Here is a 25,640-nt window from a genome sequence, read left to right as displayed (position 1 = left end):
TGCAGAGAGGAGAACATATTGCATGGCCTGCAGGAAGGAGTCTGAGTGTGAAGCTAACACAGACCTGCATGTTATCTGTAGCATCTCCCAGCATGCCACCAAAAGTAATTGCATTGGTAACAGTCGCCAGGTAGATATAGAGAATAGCTGAAAAGCACTGGATGTTCAGTGCATCATAGAAATCACTCCAGTACCAAGGGGCCTTTCTTCGGATGTCCTTTACCAGTCCTCCAAATAACCTGCAGGCCAACATGGAAATAGGGAAATTCAAGAGAGAGATTAATAATGAACCAATCCAATCAATCTACCCCATGGGAGCAAAGCTGTCTGCTTAGCCAAGCCTTATGTGAGAAAGCTCTGCAAAGAGAATGCAAGAGCAGAGCCACCTCGTCTCCTGAAGCAACAAGGTCAAAGAAGCAACTGAACCTAATGCTTTTGTTCAGGCTGCTCTTATATGTTTGGTTATCTTTTTGGTGATAAAGATACCACCAAAAAGCCTTGTCTCTATTGGCCCAAAGTCAGTTTTAGCTCCCATATTACAGTGAAATCCCAACCAGCACTGTCAATATTATTTATTTATTATTTGTATTGTAGCAGGTCTTAGAAGCATCCATCAGAAACAATCCCCATATAGTGAGGCACTATGAAAGCATGAGACTGCCCCATACTAACTCATTCACAAAAACATGAAGTCCATATATACCTCAATGTATCTTCTCTGACTGTCCCTAGGAATCCAACCCAGGTCTTTTATTTGGCTGCATGGCACCCACTGAAAGATAAAATGTTAGGCCCAAAAATTTAATCTGGGTCTTAGGTGTGCCTTCACCTTGTGGTATGGAAATCCAGGCCAGGTTTCTCATGTGAGTACTACATGAGAGAGCCCCAAGCCCTGCTAACAGGAAGAAAAAACAGGTCAAGGAATGAACCTACATCTACTCTGTGCCAGGATGGGGCACTTTCTATGGGACTCCCATGTTCAAGACCAAACTGAGCATTGGTATAAATGGGCACTAATCCACTGACTAAATGGAACTGCACCTGCAGGTTCTGCTGAATTCACACAAGGGCTGAATCTGGCTGCCTGTCTGTGAAACAGATTTCTCTGGGGATGATTCTGGAGAAAAAAAACAACCCTTGGCTGGGTGCATACCTCCCTGTTCTCTTCAGCTCTTCACTGACATGCTGGTGCCCATGGGCATGTCTGTCCTCAGTGGCACATAGGTTCCCATTGCAGTGAGATTTCCATTCCCGTAAGTGCATAGATATCCTAAGACAAACACAAAGGAATCCAGATGGACAGTTTCAGATCATAACCCTCTTCACAAACAAATCAAACACTGTTTCCTCTGGTGATTTTTACTACTGGATTCTTAACTTGACTGTTCTCTGGGAGTCAGAGTACAACTGCTCACCCTAGAGGCACTAAGTTGTCCCACAGTAGCATGAATAAACCAGAAATGGAGACAATGCTGTAGTGCTTCTACCTTCACATGAAATGAAGGGTCCAGTTGCAAGGTAGTGGCCACACACAACACTTATTTTTTAAAAGAGGAATTAGCGACATCTCTCCCAAGAACACCCTGTTCTGAAGCTCATCTGAACTCATTGGGCCAGAATCAGTAGGGGTGACTTTAATCTCCCAGTCTCCAAGAGCCACTGACTAGCACTAGCTGATCTGGTCTGGATCTAAATGCCTAGTGCTGAACTTTACTTTGTGCGTTGGGCCTATCTCTGATCTTTAGAAAAAAAGACCCAGTTGCTTGCTGGGTCCTCATCCCTTGGTACCTTTTATGTGGAGAGGGCAGGCATTTTGGTGGAGGGATTCGGATGGTTGGGTCCCATTTGCCTGGAGGCAACACTGTCAGCTCATCCAGAAACTCATCAATTCCTGCAATGAGGTCTTCTCTGTCCTGAGCCCAATGAGCAACTCGCTGGAAGAGCTGGAAGGAAATGCATTTATATCATCAAATTCATCCTAAGTGCACCAGCCCTCCACAGGTATAAGCAGAGGAACTGCTAGGGCATGACTTCTGTCCTGCTTCTATTATTGAGGTGACCTGAAGTAAGGACTTTTATAACCCAGCATGTCCTGCATGCTCAGCCAGCTTTTGGCAGTGCTAGCAGGGTAGTGAGAGCACCCTTTGCCTCCCATTAGCATTTTCTAGCTTACCTCACACACAGGAAACAAAGGGCTAATGCTGAAACCTCATACAACTTCTAGATACATACAGCACTTTTCCCGACATATGGACTCACCTCATCTGTGAGTAATGTGGCCATGGCCCTTCCAATCTCATGGTAAGCTTTCACTTTGGCTCTGGGGCCCAGGAGGATGAAAAGGAACCTAGAGGGAGCAAAGAAACAACACAGATTTCCAGAGTAACTACTTCTTTCCTTTTCAGAGGTCTTCCTACAGGCAGGACTCAGTGTTTCAGAGACTGAGGCATTCTCTGAGGTGGTCTTGGGATGCTGTTGAAAAAGAACATGGTCCCCCAGGCTGTGGAAGGTGGTTTATGAAGGCTTTGTCAGATTGAAGTACGTGTATTACCATTACCTATCTTCTGAACTCTGCAGTGACTAGTGAACTAGTGTTTCAAAGGTGAACAGTGCTGGTGTAAAATAGTGTTGGGCTATCCTTAGCAATAGTGTATCTTGGGGTGGGCAACTGGGGCATCAGCCCCAGGTACCAGCTTAGGAGAGGTACCAGAATTGGCCGCCACCCCCAATGAGTCCATGTCCCTGGAAAAAGAGCAGCCCAATGGCATTGCTTTTGAAGTAGCAACCGGATGCCTGGACAAAGCTCTGCTGCTGCAGGAGCGATAACCAGGGTGAGCAGACCATGCTGTGGTTGTCACTGCAGCAGCCAGGGACTGCTTTTGAGTCCCCAGCATAGGTAACAGTCCCGCACCCACCCTTGGTCTTGGAACCCCCACTCTTCCAGTGCACAGCAGTGACTCCTCACCTGCTACCCTCCCCCTCCACCCCCAGCTCTCTTGCCAGGTTTACCTAGAGCACAAACACTGCCCATTATGCCTCTGTTTCTTAGAATCAACTATGGTAAACTGCTATAGAATTCAGTGGGAGTAGTAAGGCATTGACTGTAGCAGCAGCATAGTTAGACCAATGGTGAGGGCTTTGGAAAATCCAGTCAGTAAATATGAAGCCCTTGTGCAGTCCATCAAGGCAGCTGGAAGGAAGGAGGAATCAAGGGATGAGAGGGCTATCTGTCTAAGGAAAGTGGTGATATTGAGATCCCATACAGTTCACAAGACAGTTTGGTTTGTTTTGTGTAGAAGCCGCAGCCCCAGCAGCACAGGGCTTAGTTCTATAAAACAAAAGGTTTTTTTTTAAATCAGGCTCTTCCTGTTTCCAGCTCACTGCTTACATAACACAACCAAAGCTGCCAAGTCTTCAGAAATCATCTGCAAAATGTTTGCTACCACAGAGTCAGCTAGTGCTTGAGAAGCTTCACTACTGAGACCCATCTAGTTTAGCCCCTTGTGGGCCAGTGCAGGATTTTCCCCTGGTTTTCACTCTCCAGGGCCCCATGTGGCCCCTGTTATTCCATTCTGGCAACAAGTGGGAAATTGTGACCTACTTTGTATGTGTCCTATCTGTTGCTTCTACCAAGTGTAGATTATTAGGAGAGACTGACAGAACAGGGTCAGCATTTTAGGTGGGGCCCTGAAGCTCACCTGAGTTGAGATTGAGAAATATGATTGAGAGACCCTGTACTACCTGGAAGTTGTTTATGTGGCTCCTGGTGCTGGTAGAATTTAGAAGTCCCATAGGGGACCATGAATATGCGACACCAACACCAGAGCAGCTCCCAGCAAACTTATCCTTTAATAGGAAGATAGATTTGCATGACAGGGACACACAAATTGGGATAAAGTGACATTGATCTCATTTGACTTTCTTGGATTTGCATGGGGCAGGCACTGCAACAGCAGAAATGCCACTGGATACATATGACCATGTCTCCTTCAGTCAGCCACTTTCAAGACTGGCGACTGTAACAGGAAGCCATTCTCCAGCCCCTGTTATGAGCAGGACCCCAAGTGCAACCAGGGTCATTGGCTGACTGCTGCCGGCGAGTCCATCTGGGAATAACCTTTCAAGTGCCAGTGGGCCCCAGCTGCAGGCAGCCATATGCCTTGGGAGCTGTGGTTGATTGGCCCCTGGGAGGCCTGGCAGGCCCAAAGAAGAGAGGGCCAAATCATAACACCTCTGGAGAGGGGAGTGCATGGTCTCCCAGAGGACAGTGGTACATTTCTGTGCAGAGGCACAGAGAGAGTCCAGGAGCACAACGAACCTGAGTCCCAGCCTGAGGACAAGCCTTTGGCAGTTGGAGCAGAAGCCAGTGAAGAGTAACCAGTGGAGAAGTGTCAGCCACTCAGCCCACCCGTGCTGGGACTCGGACATGAAGTAAGCCTCTCTGCGCAGGGAGTGGCTGTGAAGCCTGTCTGGGAGTCAGTTTATTGAGCTGACAGGCTGGCGATGGTGGGACTGACTGAAGGGTATCACTAAAGAAGGCTCACTGATTTGATAAGTTCGAGGGCAGTGAATATGTGACTGAGGAGGCATAAATGAGAATTAATCAATTGATGAAAAATCCATCAATCAAGGAAGTACAAGGACTTAGTGATTGATGCTGGAATCTCAGAGTGAGTAGCCATAAATAAGGACCCTTTGGTCTAGAGTGTGCATATAAATTAAGGGGGCGTAAATAAGGATTAACTGAGCCCTGAGGAATTTGTGACTTGGAAAGGTCTAAATAAGTGGTGGGAAACTGGGTGAGCCAGCGGTCAAAATACTTGGGCATACTTGAAAGATCATAGGTCCAGCCCAGCAGGTGGGGTAAGGACAGGGTGTAGGGGAGGTGGATCCCTGTGAAAACCATGTACTCCCTGTTAAGACAGCTCTGTTTTCCCTTTTTGCAACACTCAGCTTCTCCTCTATAGCAGGGCACGAAGTGCCTACTACTGACAGCAGTAATATGGGCTCAGCTGCCACTCACCAGGGCAGCACAGGTGTGGGTTGCTGAGACAACCAGTTGGGTCAGCTGACCAGAAGGGGGCAGGGTCTGGCCTATATAAACAGCCTAGGCTGAGACCAGGGTCAGTTCCCCTCTGGCAGCAAAGGAAGGTGGAGCTCTGCTGGAGCAAGCAGGGCAGGCATAGCAGAGAAGCCTAATGGCCTGAGCAGGGTCTGCATGAGGATACTGGGTGGAGGAAAACCTAGTAGGGATATATATGAAGGTTAGCCAGGCGGCTTGGAATTTATGTTGGAACACAGGAGTGGTAGTTTTCTGTTTTGTTGTTGTGTTACACCAGAGGACCTGGTGAGGCTGTAGGGGTTGGAGGAGGCCTCATAGGAGCTCCCCAGTAGTGTGAGGGTTCCTGGCGCTGGAGAGGGCGCTGCATTCTGGGGTGTCCCAACCCCGGCCCCAGTGTGGGCAGTATCGGGAGGAGCCCAGTGTGGATGCAAGCAAGAAGCCCCAGTGGGGCGCAGGACCCAAGAAGGGGATCTGGGGGCCAGGCACGGCTACGGCCACCTGAGCCTCGATTGCGGGGATCGCGAGGCAAGGCCTCAGTGCCAGCTGCGAGAGCTGTGAGGAGACAGGCCCCAGTGCGGGCTGCAAGAGTGCGGGAGACAGGCCCTGGTGGGGGCAGGAGCTGCAGGAGAAGCCAGGCGGTGCCCGTGAGGGCACAGGCAGGCACGGAGACGAGTCCGGGGACCTGTGAGGGCACGGGTGACTGTGGGACTCACGTGCAGCCCCAGAGGTTGGAGTGCACCGGGCAACTAGACAGAGCCAAGATACTTCAAGGCACCGTGCCAAGGAGGGTTAGAAAGGCAGCCTGCCTTTAACATGTCACCATCAAAGACATGGCGGGCAAGATAGCGAGGGTGCATTAAACCTGATTTGGCACGGTAGGTAGGGGCGCCAGGGGAGTTCACAGCACCCCTAGGTCGCATCCTGCCACACCCTCTATTTGTTTTACATCAAGGTGTGGCAGGAGAGCACAAAGGAAGCAGGTAACAGCTCTCAGGAACAGTTATAGGACATGTCACACCCACTGACAGAGACCCACTTCTGGGTGGGGAAATAAGTCAGTAGTGAGGAGAATAGTGAGGTTCTCCTCAGTGTGTCTCTTACCAAGTGATACCCACAAGATCAGTTCCTAAGTAGATGTCATGATAAGCTACATTAAGAAAGAACATCTCCCTAGGGAATTCAGTGGAGGCTTTATGCTTGGTTTTCTCAAAGATTTACACTTAATTCTCAGCAAGTAAAATTCTAATTTATATTACCAATCCTGAACCTCAGTTCTGTGCTCCAAACCATGGACATGGCTGTGTGATATGCAGAGGAATTGAAGAGATAGGAAGGAAAAAGAAAAGGCCCAAGAATCTCTACAGAGATGTTCTCTGTCTGAGTGTTACCTGCTTGGGAAAGCTACCTCAGTCAAGGCCCCAAGTCCCACTGCCTCCTTCAGTCGGATGAAGGCAATAAATGGCTTATCTAGAAAGTTGACTTCTCCAGCAAGAATGTTCGACACTTCAGCCCCAGCTGGGATCTTCCTCCTGAATGGATTTTTTAGCTGAAATGAAACGAAATTTATTAGTCCAGCTGTCCAGAAAGCAGCAAACAAAATAATCTGTGTTATAGGAGCCTCTACCCCATTATGGAGGAAGAGGGGATAAGGGACATAATCCCTTCAAGATAAACTGTTTTACATGGAACCTGGAAGAGACAGACCAAGGAAGCATATAAATCCAGCCCTGCAGCTAAGAGGGTCAATTTGATCCAGGCAAGAAAACTGATAGGAGCTCTGGTGGAGACTGAAAAAGAAACTGTGAGCAGGCCTGTTATGGACTGTAACTGGGATCAATCAGCAGGAATGGAGCAAGGCCCTGAAACAAAGGCACTCTGTTTTGAGGACTGATTTGGTATTGTTTGGGGACTGTTTATATTTGGTTTATACCTGGGACCATTATTGTACTTAAACAGAATTTCTGGCAAAGAAGATGCCAGAACCAGCAGGCAAGGTCCTGGTTTAACATTAATTGATATATCAGCCTAATACAAGAGATTATGTGAGGGCATTAACTTTGTTGGATTATTTGGCAAGCTAGCAAGCCCAGGGAACAGGGCAGTGCTATTGATCAGTTCATCTAGAGGTGCCCCATGATGATTAGAGCAGAGAGCGGCATCTAGTGTTGCTCTGGATTAATTGAGGACTGCCTCCCAAATTGCTTAAGATCAAAGTATTACAGGCAACCCCAGGAATAGCATACAGGAAGGCTGTAGCCCTGCAGGTCACAAATGGCTGTCAAAGGGCACCACTTGTGGGTTAAACCTCCATGATCTGTTACGAGCTGTGTGAACACGAGGCAGTACAGTTGTGAACATAATTTCAAGGTCAGTTAGGACTAAATCCTATTTTGCTTTTATACAGTTAAGTGCCATTTCCCTAGCCATGTAAGTGGCCATCATATTTCTGCAGCATGTTTCTGCATTTTACATCTAACAGTCATTGGATGAAATGGATAAACAGCAGTGGGATGGTTTTTGCTCTGGGGGGCAGAGCCAGGGAAGCAGAATCTAAAGTTTGCATAAGCACTGAAGATGGCTCTTCTATGGCTACATAAGTGACACTTAGACATGCAGAGGTGAAATTGGCTCTTAGTGTTGATGAAGGGTATCTGACTGGCTGAGCTCTTGGGCTAGGGACAAACATTACACATACACTGATTTAAGTGATGAGAAACTGGTTTAAACCTGTACCAGAACAGATATTCAGTGCACATAAACCAGTTTGAGAATGGCTAAAACTGGTTTGAGATAAACCTGCTTGAATGTAGTATCAGATTTAACTGATTTGGCTCAAACCAGTTTATGCAATATCTGTCCCAGCCCCCTTGCTGGTTTAAGGTAAACCAGACACCCCCAGAATCTCAGCATGCTCTCTGGGCTGGGCAGGACAGGGCTCTCTGCTCCATAGCAGGGTTGGTCCCTCCCCTTTGCTCCTTGGCTGGAGCTCCAGACTTGCAGGCTGCTTCCTCCCTCCCATTATAGTTCCTGCTAAGCAGGAGTTTCCCACTCCCTTCTGCCTTGCTGAGGAGGTGTTTGTGTATTAGCTAGCAGACCATGTGCTGGCTACAGTCCCTGCTGAATCAACAGGCAGAATCAACAAGTAGCTGGTAATGTCCCTCTGTTGTTTTCTTAATTGGGTTATAAACACTGTTATCAATTCCCTGCTGGGCTAATCAGAGCTCCTGCCAGAGCCTGACCACACACCCCTTAGCCCCATGCTGTGGAAGGAAGGGAGGGCTGCTCTAGCACTCCCTGGCTTCTAGCCTGAGCCACTGCAGGCATGTGCCTGCATTTCTGGGATGTCTGTTCGGTTACAAAACTGATTTAGCCTAGCCAGGTTAGACTAACCTGCAAATATTGAATCAGTTCAAGCTCAGGCTTTTTGAATGTCTGTCCCTAGTCTTGGAGGCTACGCTCTTTAAGTTACTCATGGGGTATGTCTACATACAACATTATGTCACCGTATCAATGCACTATGGGGATCTACATGTGACCAGCAGCTACTTCGTGGTAGCTAAAAGCTTTCCCTCTATTTGGGGTACTTCCCCATTATAGTGCACTGCTATGGCAGAGTAGCTACTAAAAATAATCATGTGCTGTACTTATGGCACAGTAGGGGCTGTTACTGCACTGTACTTCCTTAGTACTTCCTTTTGGCGCATTAACAACATCGCCATAATGGCGTGTAGATGCACCCATTGAGTATTTCAGCATGGGCAGCAATGGTTAAGCCCTTCTCACACTACTCCATCAAGAGACCTCAAATCTAGGCTGAAAAAAAACACACTTAAGGATAAAGTGAATTCAGTCTTCTCATGCCATTGGGTCTTTGGTTTCTCCGCATAGATTCCAGCTAGGACAAGCTGAAATGGATTTTTTGGGGGATGTCGGATGTTTTTGGGGGGATGTTTCTCCATTAGAAACATTTTCGGGGGGGATGTTTCTCCATTAGAAATCAGCAGTACCATAATTAAGGTGGGATGACTGAGGCAGCAGCACTAGGCACTGATTTGTTGCGGTGTGGAAGAAGCATCAGAAAAATAAGCGTTGCTACCATGACAGTACAGTCAGGCTGGCAGCATGGCAACAGCTGAAAGTTGTTCCTGTCTCAGTGTTGCCACTGCCCTGAGTGCCCAGCTGCCCTGTTATGCCTCTGGGGATCAGAATTAAACCCATCAACTCCTTTTGAGTAAGCCACCAAACAGCCATTATCATAACTGCAACAATTGCCAGATTACCTGAGCCAATTGCTGGAAGATGTAAACATCTATATCCACAAATCTGTTAGACACACTTTTGCTTTATAACAGGGGTGTCAAATATATGGCCCTCAAGTGGGATCCAGCTAGCAAAGTCCCATCATCTGGCCCCTGGTGCTGCCCTTGGGTCTTAATTTCGCCCACACACAACATTCAGCACAAGCCGGACCAGCCTCTTTTCCAGGGCCCAGAATGTGAGCTGCACATAGCACCCACCCTGGCTGGTTTGGGGGACACACCACATGCAGCATCCACTCTGGGACCAGTGCTGCACACAACATCTAGACAGGGCCAGTCCAGGAGCCCCCTGCTGCATGCTGGATCCAGCACCTGTGGCACCAAGTCCAGGACACAAATCACCCTCTCTAGGCACCACAGACACTGGATCCAGCATGTAGGGGAATTTTTTATTATAACTTTCTAAAGAAAAGAGGTTCTGTTGTGGATTTTAAAATGTATTTATTGTTGAAAAATCAATGATTTTAAGCCTTAAAGATTTGGCTTTTTGGCTCAGAACAGAACTAGTCAAATTGGATATAACATTGTATTATCTCACAGGATATGTAATCTCATTGCCTCATAAGCCCATTCTCTTCTATGGGCTAAGCACCCGTAAGTGACTAGTGCCTCCTGATTCGGGGAGGCACTTGCCCTTCCCCCCCAGCAGCCAGTCAGCAACCGGTGGGGGTAGGAATCCTGTGCACCCACTATGCATAGCCACTGTAAGCACCCCAGCAAGACTTCTCTCATTTTACCCTGCAGCCATGGGACTCACAACCAGGAATCCTGGTTTTTTCTGTTTAAAAAAATCCATAATTCTCCGATTAAAAATCTGATTAAAATATATATATGTAGGTATCAGCTGAACACAATATTTACTTGATACATTTACAATTTTAAAGCAATTTGGAAGCCTACCAGTGCCTCAGTCATTATTATAAAATAAATTCTAAATACCTATATAGGCATTTGATTTTGTTTTTTTATCACGGAAAATCAAAGCTCCCCTGTCCCCTTCACTCACCAGAATGTGGGTCCAACTTCAGCTAAGCCCTCCCTGCTTTGTGGTGCTGAGCAGCCCTGGTATGCCAATGCTCTGCCCCTTCCCAAGCTGTTACCCCTCACTCCCAAGCCAAAGCCTCCCCAAACCCTGCCATTCTCCCTCACTACCAAACTGCAGCCCCCTGAGCCTGCTGGTGCTCCTCACTTCCAACCCACAGCCCCTGGCACCCTCCAGCCCTAATGGAAAGGGCCCCCAGCCTGAGCTCTGCCTAAGCAGAGCATGCTCTCTCTCCCCTCCCCCACCCACCATGGGCAGCTCAGCCAGACAGGAGTTTAGCAGAGTCCACGTAGGATGGAGGAAGATGCAGACAGCTCATTGTGGGGCTCAGAGCTCCCTGCCCTGATACCCGCCGCTTGGGAGCCTCTGCAACCCAGCAGGTGGGACCCAGTATGGTAGGGTGGAACAGGGCAAGGAGGCCTTGTGCTGCCACCACCAGGAGCCCCGTGCCAGCTGCACCGCCAAGGTGAGATGCCCCCTGCCTGGCTGGCAGCAGCAGGGGGCACTATTCTGCACTGTTGCTGCTGTCACTGCCCCTGCTGCTGCCAGGTGGGCAGGGGGCACCTTGCCATGGTGGTGCAGCTGGTACAGGGCTCCCAGTGGTGGCAACAGCGAGCTTCCCCACCCTGCTCTGCCCTTCCATGGCAGGTCCCGCTCACAGGACCATGGCAGCTCCCAGGAGGAGGGCAGCAGGGTAGGGAGTCCCAAGCCCACAGTGGGCAGCTCATGACTTCCTCTGCCCCATGCACAAATCACACGCTTCCCTCCCTAGGAGTACACACAGTGGCTTGACACACAAGTAAGTTTTTTAGGGAACAAACCTACACATTTCATCCAGCTATACTAATAACTTAATATTTTCTGTCCAGCTTTGCCTTCTTTACCTGTTCTTTAAGGGGTGTTTCTGAGACATCAGTTCCTGGATTTGTCAAGTTACTAGCTTTTCCTACAAGGAAAAGGGAGAAAACATTTAAAACAGGAAGTACAAAGGAACATACAATACAACTTTAAAGGGAACACAAAGCAATATCATTAAAGCCTAGTTGTTCATTGGTTAGATTTGTTCCTACAGGCAAGATCTCGAGAAGGAAAGTGTCTATAGCTTTTTACTTTTAAAACAGCATGTGCATTTAGTGCTTATAGCAGGGGCGGGCAATTATTTTGGGCAGAGAGCTGCTTAGTGAGTTTTGGCAAGCAATCAAGGGCCACATGACAGGCAGCCCAGGGTAGATTAATATCAATTTTCTAAATTTTTTAGTGGCCCTGCAGGCCAGATAGAATGGCATGGCAGGCCACATCCAGCCCGTGGGCCACATTTTGCCCACCCCTGGCTTATAGAGATGAGAGAGTAATAGCACTTACTTCAGTCAGATACTGTGCAGGCAGGTGCTGTATAATAGTGCCTGTGAGGCTCTGCCAATGTCCTGGAATCCTGACCTGTTGCACCTCTGTGGGTAAGTCTACATGAGATGCTCTACTATTAGACTAATCTAATGAGCAGTAAAGCCTTGTCTACACATGCACAGCAATTACTGCTCATAAAAATAGTATAATATGCCATTTGCTAGTACCAATATATACAAGTACTAGATAAATGATGTATTAAGTAATGCGCTGAAGTGTACATGTAGACACTGACTGGGATGCTGACCAGTCATGATCTCCACGTGACTGGGAGGGATCTGCCCAAAGAGCAGGGACAGCCACCTCTTCCATGTGGGTGGGAGGCAGCTGCTCCCAGAGCTGGGACAGCTCCCCTTGCACTGTGGAGATTGAGACCGGCCCATGTCTACTGCCAGCCCTGCAAATTTGGTCCCAATGGGTGCAAGTTGAGATGGGTGCCCAGGAACACATTAATTGCACATGTAGACACATCCTGCATCTCCTATCCTGGGGCATCCATTAAGTTCTACCAATGCTCCTCACCCTAGGTCATTCCAGTCCTAAAACCACTGCTGTGCTCTGTGAATCAACCCTAACCTTGCCCTGCAGCCTCACCCTTCCAGTTCTGGTCCCCTACTTGGCTGTGCCAGTGCTCCTGGCCCTCACTTTCAGCATCCATGATCTTTTAATCTTAAGACACTAAAATAAAGTCTGCCAATATGCTTAATTGTGGCAAATTAAGCATGTACCAAACCATGGCATTAACTGTGCTAGAATGTCTGTCAGACACTGTCTGGCAGCCTGCTCTCAAGTCAGGACCTGGTCCCTAAGTTTCCATTCATTAATTTTTAAAAGATTCATACTAACAGATTTTTTCTAAGCTTAGGGTCCTGTTCTGTTTCAATTTAGAGCTAGTGACATAGCTTCAAGGATTTGAGCCCCTACCTCTGCAGGAGGCAACAGTGAGTTCAGCCACTGTCCTCAGCTCAGACTTTGTGGTGTGGTGCTGGGGTCTGCGGAGCAGCACGTGTGTAAGCTTCTTCCTCAGCTCTGGTCTCAGGGTGTGCTCTTCAGTCTGAACAGCAATCACCTGTTCTTAAATGCAAAATGATGACATCAGCGATTTTAAGTGGCAGATACTTTTTTCCCCCCTTCTCAAAGTACATTCATTCAACTATATGGATTTCCTGGGTATTGGTGCTCCTCTGGTGTAGCTTTGAAGCGAGTCAGTTCCATGGTCATAAATTGATGAAAGTGATAAAATTCTGCAACCAAGATTAGTAGAAGAAATACAACACTGGCAGTAGGGGAAATATGGAGATGTTTGGATGTTGAAGTTCAACAGATAGAATTCTAACCCCAGACTAATTTCCAGAGTCAAGGAGTGGACCTCCTGAACACAGCTCTCATTTGGGCTGGTGCTTGGGTGGTTAGTTCTATAGTCTGCAGTCTGGTAGAAGGTAGGGCAGGGTGGCACCTTAGAAATTAACTGGTTCAGAAAGGCATGAACTTTTGTAGGCAATAGTGTACATTGTATAGGAAACCAAAAAACAACTGATCATTACAGCTACCCCCATACCACTAGCTTTCATCCTATGCACTCTACTGGATCCATCACTTACAGCTAAGCTCTGAGTGACAACCGAATCTGCTCTGATCCCATTGACCAAGTTTCATACCTTAGGAATCTGGAGCAGGCCTTTCTGCACTTACAGTATAAACCCAAAATTGTAGCCCCTTGAATCAACACAGCCAGGCTCAGACTTTGCTTTGACTTGCTACAATACCAACCCTGTGACAAGGACAACAGAATCCCTCTGGCTGTCATCTACGGCGGTGTTTCTCAAGCCATGGTATGTGCACCCCTGGGGGTATGTGAGACACAGGCAAGGGGTACATGGGTGCTGCATTTTGGTTTTGGCCCAGCCCCACCAACCAGAAGGTTGGAGGCATTTTTGCCTGCTCAAGCTGGAAGTTCTGGCCACTGCCCCTCCCACCATGTCCAGTTCGCCAGGGTTTTCACTCCCCAGCGTCAGTGTGCTGGGGGATAGGGAGGGAGGCCCCAGGCTGCTTTGCCCTGGGCCGCGGTGGAAAAAATGGTACTCAGCTCGTGGCAGTGAAACCAGAAGTGCCATGGTGGGACTTCCGGTTTTGCTTCTGCCACGTCAATCGGCAGGGGGTACGTAAGATACCAAAGGTTGAGAACCACTTATCTACAGCTCCCAGTTTCAATACCTGGAACACATCATTGATGACCTCCCATCCCTCCTGAAAAATGATCATCCTCCCAAGGTAGCCATAGGGAGACAAGCCTCCCAACCTCAAATGATGCCTCTCCAGCAACAGATTACTTAGCTCCAGTTAGCTGTGCCCCCTTATCAACACAGACCAAATTATCACTGGAAAAGACTGCATGAAATGTAGCATCAAAGGTTTGTTCATCTCCTCTACTGACATTATATATGCCATTATCTACTTACAGTGGCCCTTTACTGTCTACATTGACCAGATGAGGCAATCCCTATGTAAAAGAATGAATGGCCACTGACTTGGCATCAACTCCAAAAACTCACAGAAGTCCATGGCAGAACACTTAAACCACCCTGGACATTCCATCACTAGCTTCAGAGTAGCCATCCTTAAACAAAAGCTTTAAAAAACAACTTGAACATGAAATTGCAGGACAAGAAATCATCCACAGACTGGATAGTGTTCTCAACATATTCTCAACAAAGAATGGTTTCTTATTCCATTACCTGGACTAGCTTTTAACTCCAGCTGTGTATTTCTATATGACTTTATGTGTTAATTGCTGCCTTTTTATCTCTATTGACCTTTTCAACTCACCTTTTGTTTTTATCAGCAGTGCCTTCTCCCCCCTCCCCTTTCCTTTGTATTTAGATTTCTTATACTAAAAAGCCTTTCTTTCTTCAAATCTGTTCATAGCATCTGATGAAGCAGGCTGTCACATATGAAGGCTTATGCCTCTCGGAACCAACCAGCATTGAAGATGCCACCCTGACTTATCTTCTACCTGGTGTGGGTAGTGATGCAGAGTCTATCTAACAATGTGCAATGTAGATAGCTTACATTCCTGCCTCAATTGGCATCTTAGTTCTAATCTTCTTTCCTATGGAGCCCTAATAAAGATACCACAAAGACCCAGGCCTTTACATTATCCTTAGTCCACACCCAGAGCTTCCATTCAAGTCAATGGACTTATCAAAGCTAGAGATGGAAGAGACCTACTGATTACTAAGAAAATCGCACTGTCATAGTAGGAAAAACATCTAGTAATTTGGATAGTGAAATGATGCTACATTTTTAGTGTAATCCTGAGGACCTCTCCCAGATTCTCAGCCAGGACTTTGGAACAACTGGAGAAGTGATGTTTCCAAAATACTTTATACCAGATTTTACACTCAGCCCTATGGACAAGACTTTAAAGTCATGACAGAAAATGCACTTACGGTTATGGCTCTACTTCGCAACACCCTAGATGGAACTCAAGTCCCTGCTCTGCTGCAGAATCCAGATGTGACCTTAACACAAGGCTTCCTTCGTCTGTTTAGTCCATTTAAACAGAAAGCTTGCAGGACTGGGTTTTACAATGTGTCTGCACACTGCCTAGCACAATGAGGCTCTGGGCTCACTTGGGACCTTGAGGTTCTATTGCTGTCTCAATAATAAAGTCCAATATGTATGTACCTTGCTATCAAATGTCAATGCTTTTATTTAAGGAGCTCCTAGTAACCCAACACATAGCCCAAGATGGCTGCATCCCAGAGAAGTGATTTCTCCACAGTTTCTACATACCAACTATTTGCTTAAAGCTGTGAGCATCTAAATCCAGGAGGACAGTCCCTTTCTTTATGCATGTTCTTAGTTCAAACAGACTGTGTAAGGAAAGGGTTGTGACATGAGGTTTGCTCCACTTCTCGCCCCCATCTTCCACTTTCTCCTCAAACTTAATCCATCTGCAAAAAGGGAAAGAAAGAAGGACATCATCAGAACCCCCAATGTTCAGAACTGACGGAAGTGCCCAAGGCTGAAGCAATATGTGGGTTCCAGAGGGGTACAGAAATTGCTGCCTCCCAGTGTGGGAAGCCACATAACTCACTGAGCAAATGTCTCTGTCAGGGAAAAGTGAGCCAAGAAGATGCACCGCAGTTCATAAGCCCCATTTTCACAAACCTGTCAGAAATAAAGTTGCCTAAAAAGTGAATTATTTCCCAAGGTCAGTAAATGATGTAGATACTGCATCTTTAGGGGTTGCTGCAGAGACAAAATAGAGCAGTGATTAAAATATCAAATGCTGATACTCTTGGGTGTGTCTTTCATATGACAGGATAACTCACAGAATTGACAACGGGATACAGACTCAGTAAGAGTATCAGTAGGGAAAACAAAGACTGGCTGAGCATTGGTGACTCAATCAGCATCTCACACTTGAAGATAAGTCTCCAAATTAGAGTGAAGATGAGCTTGAAGTGGATGTAACTATACCATTGGTTCTGCTATACCTGATCAGCAGGTAGAGACTCTCAGTGTAGCAGACTTACCTTTTAAGCTCTGGGTGAGTCCTGGGCTTGAGATTCTGCAATTTCGATTGGTGGAGCCCATTCACCAATCAGAAGCAAGCCAGGATAAGCAAGGCCACGCCCTTTCCCCAAAGGGAGGGGGCAAGGAGCAGTTTGGATCTGATGAGACTGCCCTGCCAGGTCCGGGGAAGTTTGGGGATGGAGCCCCTGAAGCTATAAAAGGAGAGCATGCTCAGCAATCTGGGAGGAGAGAGATGCAGGGGATGGCAAGGAGAGAGGAGGTATGGAGATGACAGTCCTCGGGACCCAGCCTGAGCCTCGATGGTGCACAGATTGGTGCATGGTGCTCAGGCTCTACGAGCTGCTTGAGGTGGCTTGAACCTGTGAACCCAGCAAGGGGCTGAATAGGTGGTACATGGATAGGCACACAGAGAGGTGGTCTTGGGAGCAACTCGAGGCTGCTTGGGCCCTACACGGTGTGCAGGTCAGCACAAGGAGAGTCAGCCCTGGGAGCAGCTCAAGGCTGCTCAAGTTAGCCTTGGCTCTAAGCTAAGTAACCGGAGCCCCGCAGCATGGCTCTGCTTTAAACCAAAAGAGCCCTGGTGCCCAGAGCAGGGCCTGGAAAAGAGAAGGACTCCTGGTGTGAGGCTGGGGAACCGGAGCCAGTAAGGGCTTGGCTCCCATGGGAGTACCCAGGGTACGTAGTGCAGGGCACCAGGCCATCAAGAGGAGCCAGAGGCGCCGCCAGAGAGAGGTCCTTGCAGGACTGGCCACCAGGAGATGAGCCTTGGCTGCTTCAGAGTGGGAGTGGGAGTTGCTGGGGAAGTTGGTCCTTCAGGGGCGGTGGGCTTGGGAGAGGAGGGTCTGCCACCTCCATTGTGGGAGGGGTGTGTCCACATCCCAGGGCCCTAAAGGGGAGGGGCTCCAGGAAACTCCCCGTGAGGTGCTGAGTGCACCTGCTTATTTTGTGATTGTTGTTTTTTCGTACTGTAGAGGTTAATATAGTTATGGGTATTTCTTAAGGAAGTTTATGGGGGTTCATCTGTCTTCATTGCCTATGTGTGTTTATTGCCTATTATCAGAACATACTTCTATTGTTGCCTGTGTAATGTCTATGGTATTGCTACCTCAATTTACCTGGGTTATCTAAATTGATGCTTATATGTGTTTATTGTGTTGATGCCTTGACTTACCTGTTCCAAAGTGTTAGTGCTTATTCTGTGCAGGGAGGTTAATTATTGCATATGCTGTGAATCACCTGGTTTATGTTTTTGAAGTCCCTCAAAGTGGTACAATATGTTGATTGCAGGTTATTGTATATGGTGTCACATACTGATTTTACTGTAAATAGTTAATATTTTTTATTCATATTTATTTATGGTAGCAATACATTTGTATATAGTTAAGTGTTTGGTCTCAGCCTGACTCTGTAGAGACGAGAGGGAACTGCTCCCAGTTCTCAGTGACAGGCCCCTCTCTCAGCACTCTTGCCTGACCACCCCACCCCTTCCACTGGTGGACAGGGCACACCCCTGGACGTACCCAGGCTACATCAGTTTCCAGAACTATCAGCCAGGCACTTTTTACCACCTCAAAACTGAGCTTTTACCATATTTTCTCACATATAATAACCCTTCCAAATAAAACACACACCTTGTTTTTGGAAAGCAGAATGTAGAAAAAAGACATTTCCAGAGTCATGGTCAACTGTGACATACAGTAAGTCCTCCTGGAAACATAGTATCCAGGACATGTGGCACCAGGAAGTTCCTGGTGACAGCTGCCTCATCCAGATTGTCTCCTGGAAGCTATACTTCCTGGATACTTTATGTTTCCAAGAGGAGTTATTTTCTGTCACACAACTTTAGGCCCCAGACCCTTGCAAGGGCAGTAGCAAGACTAATTAGTTCTTTACTGTAAGTAGTTCTTTATATAAATTCCTGTAAATAAAGTGTTTCCACATCACAAGCCTCGTGAAGATACTACCAGCAGCTTACTTGCTGCTTCAGACACAAGGTACAGTGCTCAGCCAATAGCCATGGCTGTGAGAGGATTAATAGCCATGGCTGTAAGAAGATTAATACAGGACTCTACTATCTTGGTAGTCATCTTGGCAGCTGCATGGCATGCCTCTCCCAGCTGGCTTCTTGCAGAAAAGAAAACAGGTTCCCTGCTTAAAACATGCACCCAATTTGGGGGGACTGATTTTTTTTGTGGAGAAAGGTGCATGTTATATATGAGAAAATATGGATATTTCTTTGAAAACAGGTATTTAATAATCTGTCCTTCCTGCTTCAGGCAGTAAAGGCAGCAATGCTATTTAAACTTCATCAGAGGGAATGCCTCAGTGTGTATGGGAAATGCCATATAACGCCCATGCATGTTTCCAGATTCCAAACATTCAAACTCCTACAACACACAGAGGCTTCCTTTGTATTAAGAACAGTCTAGAAATCTGTTCCAATGAATGCTAGCTTCGATTCTGCAAAATAAGTGTGACATGACAGAGTAATCTGCATACAGGGAAAGGATGTCCAACCATTCCTCTGAATAGGTCACAGTGAAAGGTCCTGAACTCACAGAGTCATGTGTTACATATATCCAGCAGAGGAAAGTGCCAAGCACTTGTGAGATCCTGTCACAGCCTAGAGTCTCAGGTTTAAGATGATGTCTCCAGATGAGCAGGACAGCACAGTCCATGCCTCAGTCCTTGGGTTCTTTTATCTGAGTTTGTCTTCAGCTGGAGAGCTGAAAGGGACTGCAGCAGCTGCATGACGCAGCACGGGTCCCCAACCCTTCATGAGGCAGGAGCTGGGCCATCAGTGCAAGGATCAGTGCACTGGGCTGTAGAGCTGACAGGACACTGTGGCTATATGAGGTGACATAGGTCCCCATTCCTGCCCTAGGCAGGTATCCCCTTTGGTGCATGGGGTGGTGCATGGGAACTGAGAGAGGCTGACAGGCCCCAGTGGCTGCACAAAGCAGCTCAGGCCTTCCTGTTGTGAGCAGCAACTGGATGGGTCAACCAGCTCTGAGAAGGAGGACACCAGTTTTGTGTTACTTAGGGAAAGGGGATTTCCACAGGGGAGGAGCAAACTTCCTCACTGTGATCAATGGGAAACCCCTGAGGAGCTCCTAGTTGAGTGACCTGGGAGAGGATAATGATGTTCTATTAGGTAATGGGATCTTTTCCTGGGTTGCAATTTCTTCTCTAGGCACAACCTCTGCACCCCAGCCCCACCCGCTGCTGTTCCTTATGCTGTTGGGATTCCTGTTGTAACCCTGTGCCCTTAGTGTTGTACTGTAAAGGACTGTAAGCTGTTTTATATCTGAACTCATTGTGTGGGTTATCTGTATATATGCGTATTTCATTTGGTGTAGCCTTCTTGTATGTGTTTAATTATTGTCCCATCACTGCCAGATATTCCTGTCATTGATTTGTAGACTAACCCATGCTTTATCATCAAGTGCTCCTTCACCTGTTGCCTGGAGGGACCTGTCAAGGGGGCAGGCTGCAGATGATTAGGCCTGTGCCTGCGTTCAAGGTTAAAAAGAGCTATTGCCTGTGTAAACCTATATATGTAAATAACATTTGTGTGCGTATGTGTATGTATATATCTAGAGAGAGGGGTGTGTGTGTGTGTGTGTGTGTATGTATCTATCTATCTATCTGTGTGTATGTATATATGTATATAATGTACTGGCCAATTGCCCATCAAGAATGATGGGGGGTAGGGGGTGCAAGCTGAGACAGAGGCCTACTTCTGGCCCCCCCACCCCCTTTCACCTTCGGGGCAGGGCCTGCTCCTCCTTTCCTCCCCCCTGCCACAGGGTTGAGCCTGCTCCCCCACCCTCTCTGCTGCCATTGTGGGGCTGGGCCTGGTGACCCCCGCCTGCTGCCGTTTTGGACCAGGCCCACCCCCTCATCATTGTGGGGTTGGGCCCGGTGCTCCTCTCCCCCCACTCTGCCTGCTGCTGTAACAAGGCCAGACGGGGCTGGGCCCTGTGCGCCCCTCTCCCGCCCCGCACTGCCATTGTAGGGCCAGGCTGGGCCCAGTAAGGCCCCCCAGCCCTGCCCACTGCCATTTTGGGGCTGGGGCTGGGCTTGCCCCACTGCCGATGCAGGGCTAGGTCAGGCCAAGTTGGGCTGAGCCAGTCCCAGTGTGATGCCCCCACCACCCTGCCTGCCCTCCCCCCCCTTCCTGCTGCCATTTTGGGTCAGGGTCCACTTCCCCCACCCCCCATCCACCTGGCCTGCATCTGCCTGCCTCCCCTCCCCATGAATGACGGGCGGGAGGTGGGGAGCATGGCTGGAACGCCACCACCCAGTACCCTGTGCCACCGCTGCATCCAAGGAGCAGGGGTGGGGCCAAGGCCAGGGCTGCTGGCCTCATCCTCCACTCTGTCCACTCCATCACCACTGGCTCCTGGGAGCTGTGCTGGCCTTGCCGTCCTGTTCCTTCCCTTCTGTTCCTACTGTTATGGCAGCATCAGGGCCTGCTCTTCCCCCACACCACAGTGGGCCTGGGCCCATTCCCTGCCTCCCTTGTGCCACCGCCATGGGTCCAACACTGTTCCCCACCCCCTTTACACTGTCCTCATTCCCCCATCTCCTCTATCCCTGTTGTCCCTGCTGTCATGTCGGAGGTCCGCTGTGTTGCCGCCACCACCTGCAGTCCAAACGCTCTGGGAGCACTCTGATTGGCTGCCGAGACAGCCAGTCAGACTGCAAATAAAGTGTTATGGGCAGACAGACAGACTATGGCTTTTATAATATTAGAATAGATATATATATATATAGATATAGGTATATGTACATGTATGTATATGTGTAAAGTTCATGGTTATAAGTTTTATATTATGTTGTATCATTAAACTTGTAAATACTTAAATATCACTGGGTTCTTGGTCTCTGCTCTGCTCTGTAGGAAAAGATGAGCCGGCCTACAGCTAGGTAGCCACACTCCAACAACGTACATGCACCCACTGACATCCCTTCAATTGGAGAGGGGGTATCTTCCATGGACCACCCATATTACACTTGCAGTGCTTTAATCATGAACCTGTTTAGAGAAGGTCCTGCAGGGTACTCAACTATATGAGATCTTAAGTTTCCTTCCAGCCTTACATTTCCATGATTCTAGCGGCATCAGCTTTTGGCCCAGCAAAGAAGTCCTCAGTTTTCTGAACTCTGGTATCAGTTTATCAGACTAGAGAACAAATTTTGAGTGAATTTCAAAGGAATCTGAGCTGGGATAACATCCCTTTTATCCTCCTTCTCAGTAGGCACACTACTCCAATGTAGACTCACTCTGGCCTCATTCAACTGCACCCCCTTTTGCCCCCATACATGCTCACAGCCCAACTGAATTTGGCCCATGGGATCTATGCTGGTGTGAAGATCTGTGGTTTCAGTTGTTCTGGGGATTTTCAAATCTCTCTCCTCATCAAGAAACTGTGTCCTTTCCTTTCTCTGTCTCATCTATCTAACTCAACTCTCTGCTTGGACAACTTGGCATTCAAGAAATTGAATGCAACCAAGACTGAATTCCTGATTGTATTGTCCCAAACATTCTACTCCATACATGAAGTTTAAGTCCTACCTCTAATCCTCCCTTCATTGACTTCATCACAACCAAATCTCTCCAGGCCTTTGTTATATCCTGTCTTAGTTATCAGCCAGTCCTTCTCTGGTCTCCTAGATACTGTTTCTTTCAATCCATATAAAATGCTGCCAGTAAGAGCAGAATTCTATTCCACTTTGTAGCCCAAGTGGCAGTTCTCCAGTTGGTCTGCAATTCCATTTCCCTGCATTATGTACATATGACTAGTAGCCAGGCAGGTATGCAGCTATGTATGCATGCATATGGGTACGAGACCTAGACATTATACTTGGCCTATGGGAGAAGGGACTACCCCAGTATTGTTCCTAGTAGCTGAGTTGTTATGGCACTTACCCCTGAAGCAAGGCACCTTGGTTCTAGCCCAAACTGAGTTTGAGCCTGTATCTGTTTGGCTTTCCAGCACAGTGCTCTAACTACCAGGCTATTGGTCAAATAGTAGAGACTGCCTGCTTTTGAGGTTGGCTCTTTGGTCCGCCAAGAGAGGTAGATGTGTGACAAAGAAGAAAAGAACAAATTGGAGGGTATAGGGTTCAGTGAGGTGCATGGTGCTGTAGCAAGACACAGGATGTGGGTTCTAGCCTGAACCCTTTTTCCCAGTGGATCAGAAACTTCCCCACTGGACACAGTGGATTCAGCTCCAAGAGAAAGGATGGTAAGGTAATTAAGTGCTGCCTAAACCTGTAGCAAAGTAGTTAAGAGAGATGCTAGTTCAAATCTCCTCCCAAATGAGCTTAGATTTGGACAGGTGCCCAAACCAGTTACCTATTGGCATAGAAACATGGGGCCCCCTTGTCCTAATTTTTTCTAGACTTATGCTCAAGTATGCATGCACGTAGCTGTGTACCTACTGGTTAGTACATAAGCTACTGCATGTGCTCAGTAGTTGCGTAGATGCTTGTACATGCATGCTACATGCATAACGGAATCATAAACTGCATAGAAAGGGCAAAAGGACCACCTACACAGCTGGAAAATGACATTTGGGCACAAAGTAGAATAGAACTCTGCTGTACATGTCTTTCCATCCAAGTTAGTTTGATCACGTAACTCCCCTTTTTAGTGGCTGCGCTAGTGTCAGATATTAGAAGCATTACCAGTGACAGTTGTCAGCAAGGTTCCCTCTAAGGTGTGCACGTGTGTGGCTGCGCACAACTAAAAGTGTGGCCACGCACAGCCTTGTCAAGGTCGCGCACCAGGAGAGGTGGGGGCAGGAGCCTGGCGCAGGCTCCCCGGCTCCGGGGAAGTGCTCTGCTCCCCCACATCAGCGCCAGGGAGTGGAGGAGAGCCCACGCCAGCCCCACGCAGCCTCCATCCCTGCCTTGCCTCACCTTGGGGAGGACCCACTGCCTGCCCCGAGTGAGGCTCTGCTGGCTCCAGGACACAGCTCCCTCCCCGGCATCACCTCGGGGAGTGAGGAGGTACGTGGTGTCAGGGCCAGGGAGCGGAGCAGTGTCAGGCACTGGTCATATTTCTGTCTCTATAGATTTTCCTGATGGTGGTAAAGCTTTTGGCACCTAACATTAGCAGTAATTATTACACACTGTTAGAGTGCATTGTGCTCCCTTTGTATGCTTGGTGTCATACAAAAAGAGAAGAGGACATAGTCCTTGAATGCAGGAGCCAGGAGTTTAAATGGGCAGACAACATATCCCACTCTGGGAGAGCTAGATGAAAGGAACAGTTCATAGTGCTTGGTTCAGGTATACTTTTTATATGGCAAGACTTTGGTGGAGGATATTTCAAAAGGAGATGTTGGTCATCTGATAAACCTGGGTTGGGAGGGCGTTTGCTCTCTATCCATGCAGGCCATGTGGAAGAAGACTGTAAAGGAAGAATTGGAAAAATGGTAGGCTCTGCTAGTGCAGTGAGGGAGTTGAGAAGGATGTGACAGGAAATCAGATGGGGAGCTAGGGCCTTCACCATGAGTCAAGAACCTGAAACATGCAAGGGGGGGTAGAGTGGAAGCTGGAGCTGCAATGGGTTTGTAGGGGATGTAGCATATTCTGAGAGGAGTTAGATGGGGATCAAAGACAAGGGAGAGGAAAGCAGCAGTGACCCGGGGGGAGAAAACCACAGCACAAACTGATAAGCCATGCCAGCAGCACTCCACAAAACATTTCAATTGGAATAATGCTTTTGGGTTTTTACACTAGATGTTGGATACTGCCAGAATCTCCTGCATAATGTAAACAGTATAATGTGTGGAGCAGCCCTGAAGAAAGGATGAAGTAAGAAGTCTGAATTGCCCAGTTTTGGAGGTAGCAGAAATTCAGAAATGTGTCTTTTTCTATAAAATCTACCAAAAAACCCAACCAAAACATTCCATGGGGACTAGCTGTACAGACCACATCCTCGAACCCCAAGCCACAGAAGCCACTCCTGCTAATATCTATGGGAACCAAGGTATGCAAATCCAGGGTGTAATGTGACCTTAAAAATGAATGAGATGCATACCCCAAATCTCAGCAACCTGATCTGCATCTTCTCACACTGGCTGAATAATACTACCCCATTTTTCATTTGGCTTCTTTATGAAATATTCATGCTGAGGCACCTTAGGTTGAGAATGTGGGGGTTCAACCTGAGAGCACAGAACGCAAGGTCACATCAGGTGGATTTTCTAAATAGGAATAATCCAAGGGGTAACCTTTGCCCTGGCCTGTAGCACACAGAGACAGAAAGGGTCAGATAGTGGGATTAAAAGGCAACTATTATTAAAACAGAAACAAACAACTTTTCTTAACAATATACAAACTGCAGCATTTCTGAACAGGACTGAGGCAAGAATCTGTCATTTTCAAGTAATTTCACGTGAACTGAGTCATTTGATGTTGGCCTGGAGAATTTCCTGCAAGACAGCCCCCATGCTAGCCTTCAGAAGCTAGGTTAGACAGAATTTAACATCTTTCATTTCAAGCTAACTTACCTATGAATAATCATCATGTTTCAGTGAGGAAGGGAAAAAATCCCCACTCTCCCCCATGAAATAATGTTGCACCATGAGGAGGGTCATGGGGATTTTAGGTCTTTCTCTGAACTACCCAGCTTTGAACTTCATCAGAGGCAGAAGACTAGGTCCTGTGGGTCATTTCTCTATATGGCTCTGGCAATCCCCTTGTTCCTACATTAGGAGTTTCCCTACAGAGTTTCACTACCTTTTGCACCTATGTACCTACCTGGCAGTCTGCTTCCACTCCAGGCCCTCCGACGTGTTGAGCAGCTCGTTGAGCTGTATAAATAACAGCGGGCAGCTTGCATCATTCTCCTCCTCCTGTTGCAGCATGAAGCCAACTCTCTCAGCTGCTGTGGAGACTCTGGAAGTGAAGATACTTCGGCCAACTGCTTGGCAAATTACCACAGAGTTTCTGCTGTGGGGCTCATTTGGACTGGTCTCTTCACTGCTGGCCAGACCAGTGTCTGGCTCCACACAGGGAAGGAGGCCCCCACTTGCCTCCATTTTCATTGCATCAGGTACCTGCTCCCCCATGTGTGTCAGAATGCCACACTCCTCTGCAGCAGAGTCCTTGATTCTCGTCTTGCCCTGAGCAGTGCAATAACTTGTGAGATTCCAGTCATCCTGCCTTTATAACAGTCCAGAGCCTGTTTAGGACAAACACAGCTCAACACCTGGAAGCACAGCCCAAAACACTGTTATCAAAATAAGGAGTT

General features: G+C 47.7%; 1 protein-coding gene across 5 annotated transcripts in view; it reads right to left on the bottom strand.

The window, feature by feature from the left end:
* SLC4A9 (solute carrier family 4 member 9) overlaps positions 1 to 25,640 on the bottom strand; it is a 74,266-nt gene extending 48,626 nt beyond the window's left edge. For 2 of the 5 annotated variants that reach the window (XR_016444427.1, XM_090064521.1), the window contains exons 1-9: positions 25,148 to 25,640; positions 15,623 to 15,783; positions 12,752 to 12,901; positions 11,308 to 11,369; positions 6,451 to 6,608; positions 2,260 to 2,347; positions 1,789 to 1,943; positions 1,154 to 1,270; positions 65 to 239 (exon numbers count right to left, since the gene is read on the bottom strand). Coding sequence is in view for 4 of the 5 variants with exons in the window: in XM_090064521.1 (XP_089920647.1) it covers positions 65 to 239; positions 1,154 to 1,270; positions 1,789 to 1,943; positions 2,260 to 2,347; positions 6,451 to 6,608; positions 11,308 to 11,369; positions 12,752 to 12,901; positions 15,623 to 15,783; positions 25,148 to 25,458 (1,377 nt within the window). In the remaining variant the exon portion in view is untranslated. The remainder of the gene's footprint in view (positions 1 to 64; positions 240 to 1,153; positions 1,271 to 1,788; positions 1,944 to 2,259; positions 2,348 to 6,450; positions 6,609 to 11,307; positions 11,370 to 12,751; positions 12,902 to 15,622; positions 15,784 to 25,147) is intronic. The other 3 variants (XM_090064522.1, XM_090064523.1, XM_090064519.1) reach the window with 2 other exon arrangements.

This window comes from Crocodylus siamensis, chromosome 10 (assembly GCF_052110815.1).
Source record: "Crocodylus siamensis isolate JL-2025a chromosome 10, ASM5211081v1, whole genome shotgun sequence".
NCBI lineage: Eukaryota > Metazoa > Chordata > Crocodylia > Crocodylidae > Crocodylus > Crocodylus siamensis.
Note: the sequence above shows the minus strand (reverse complement) of the source record. Positions and strands in the feature narration are given on the sequence as shown.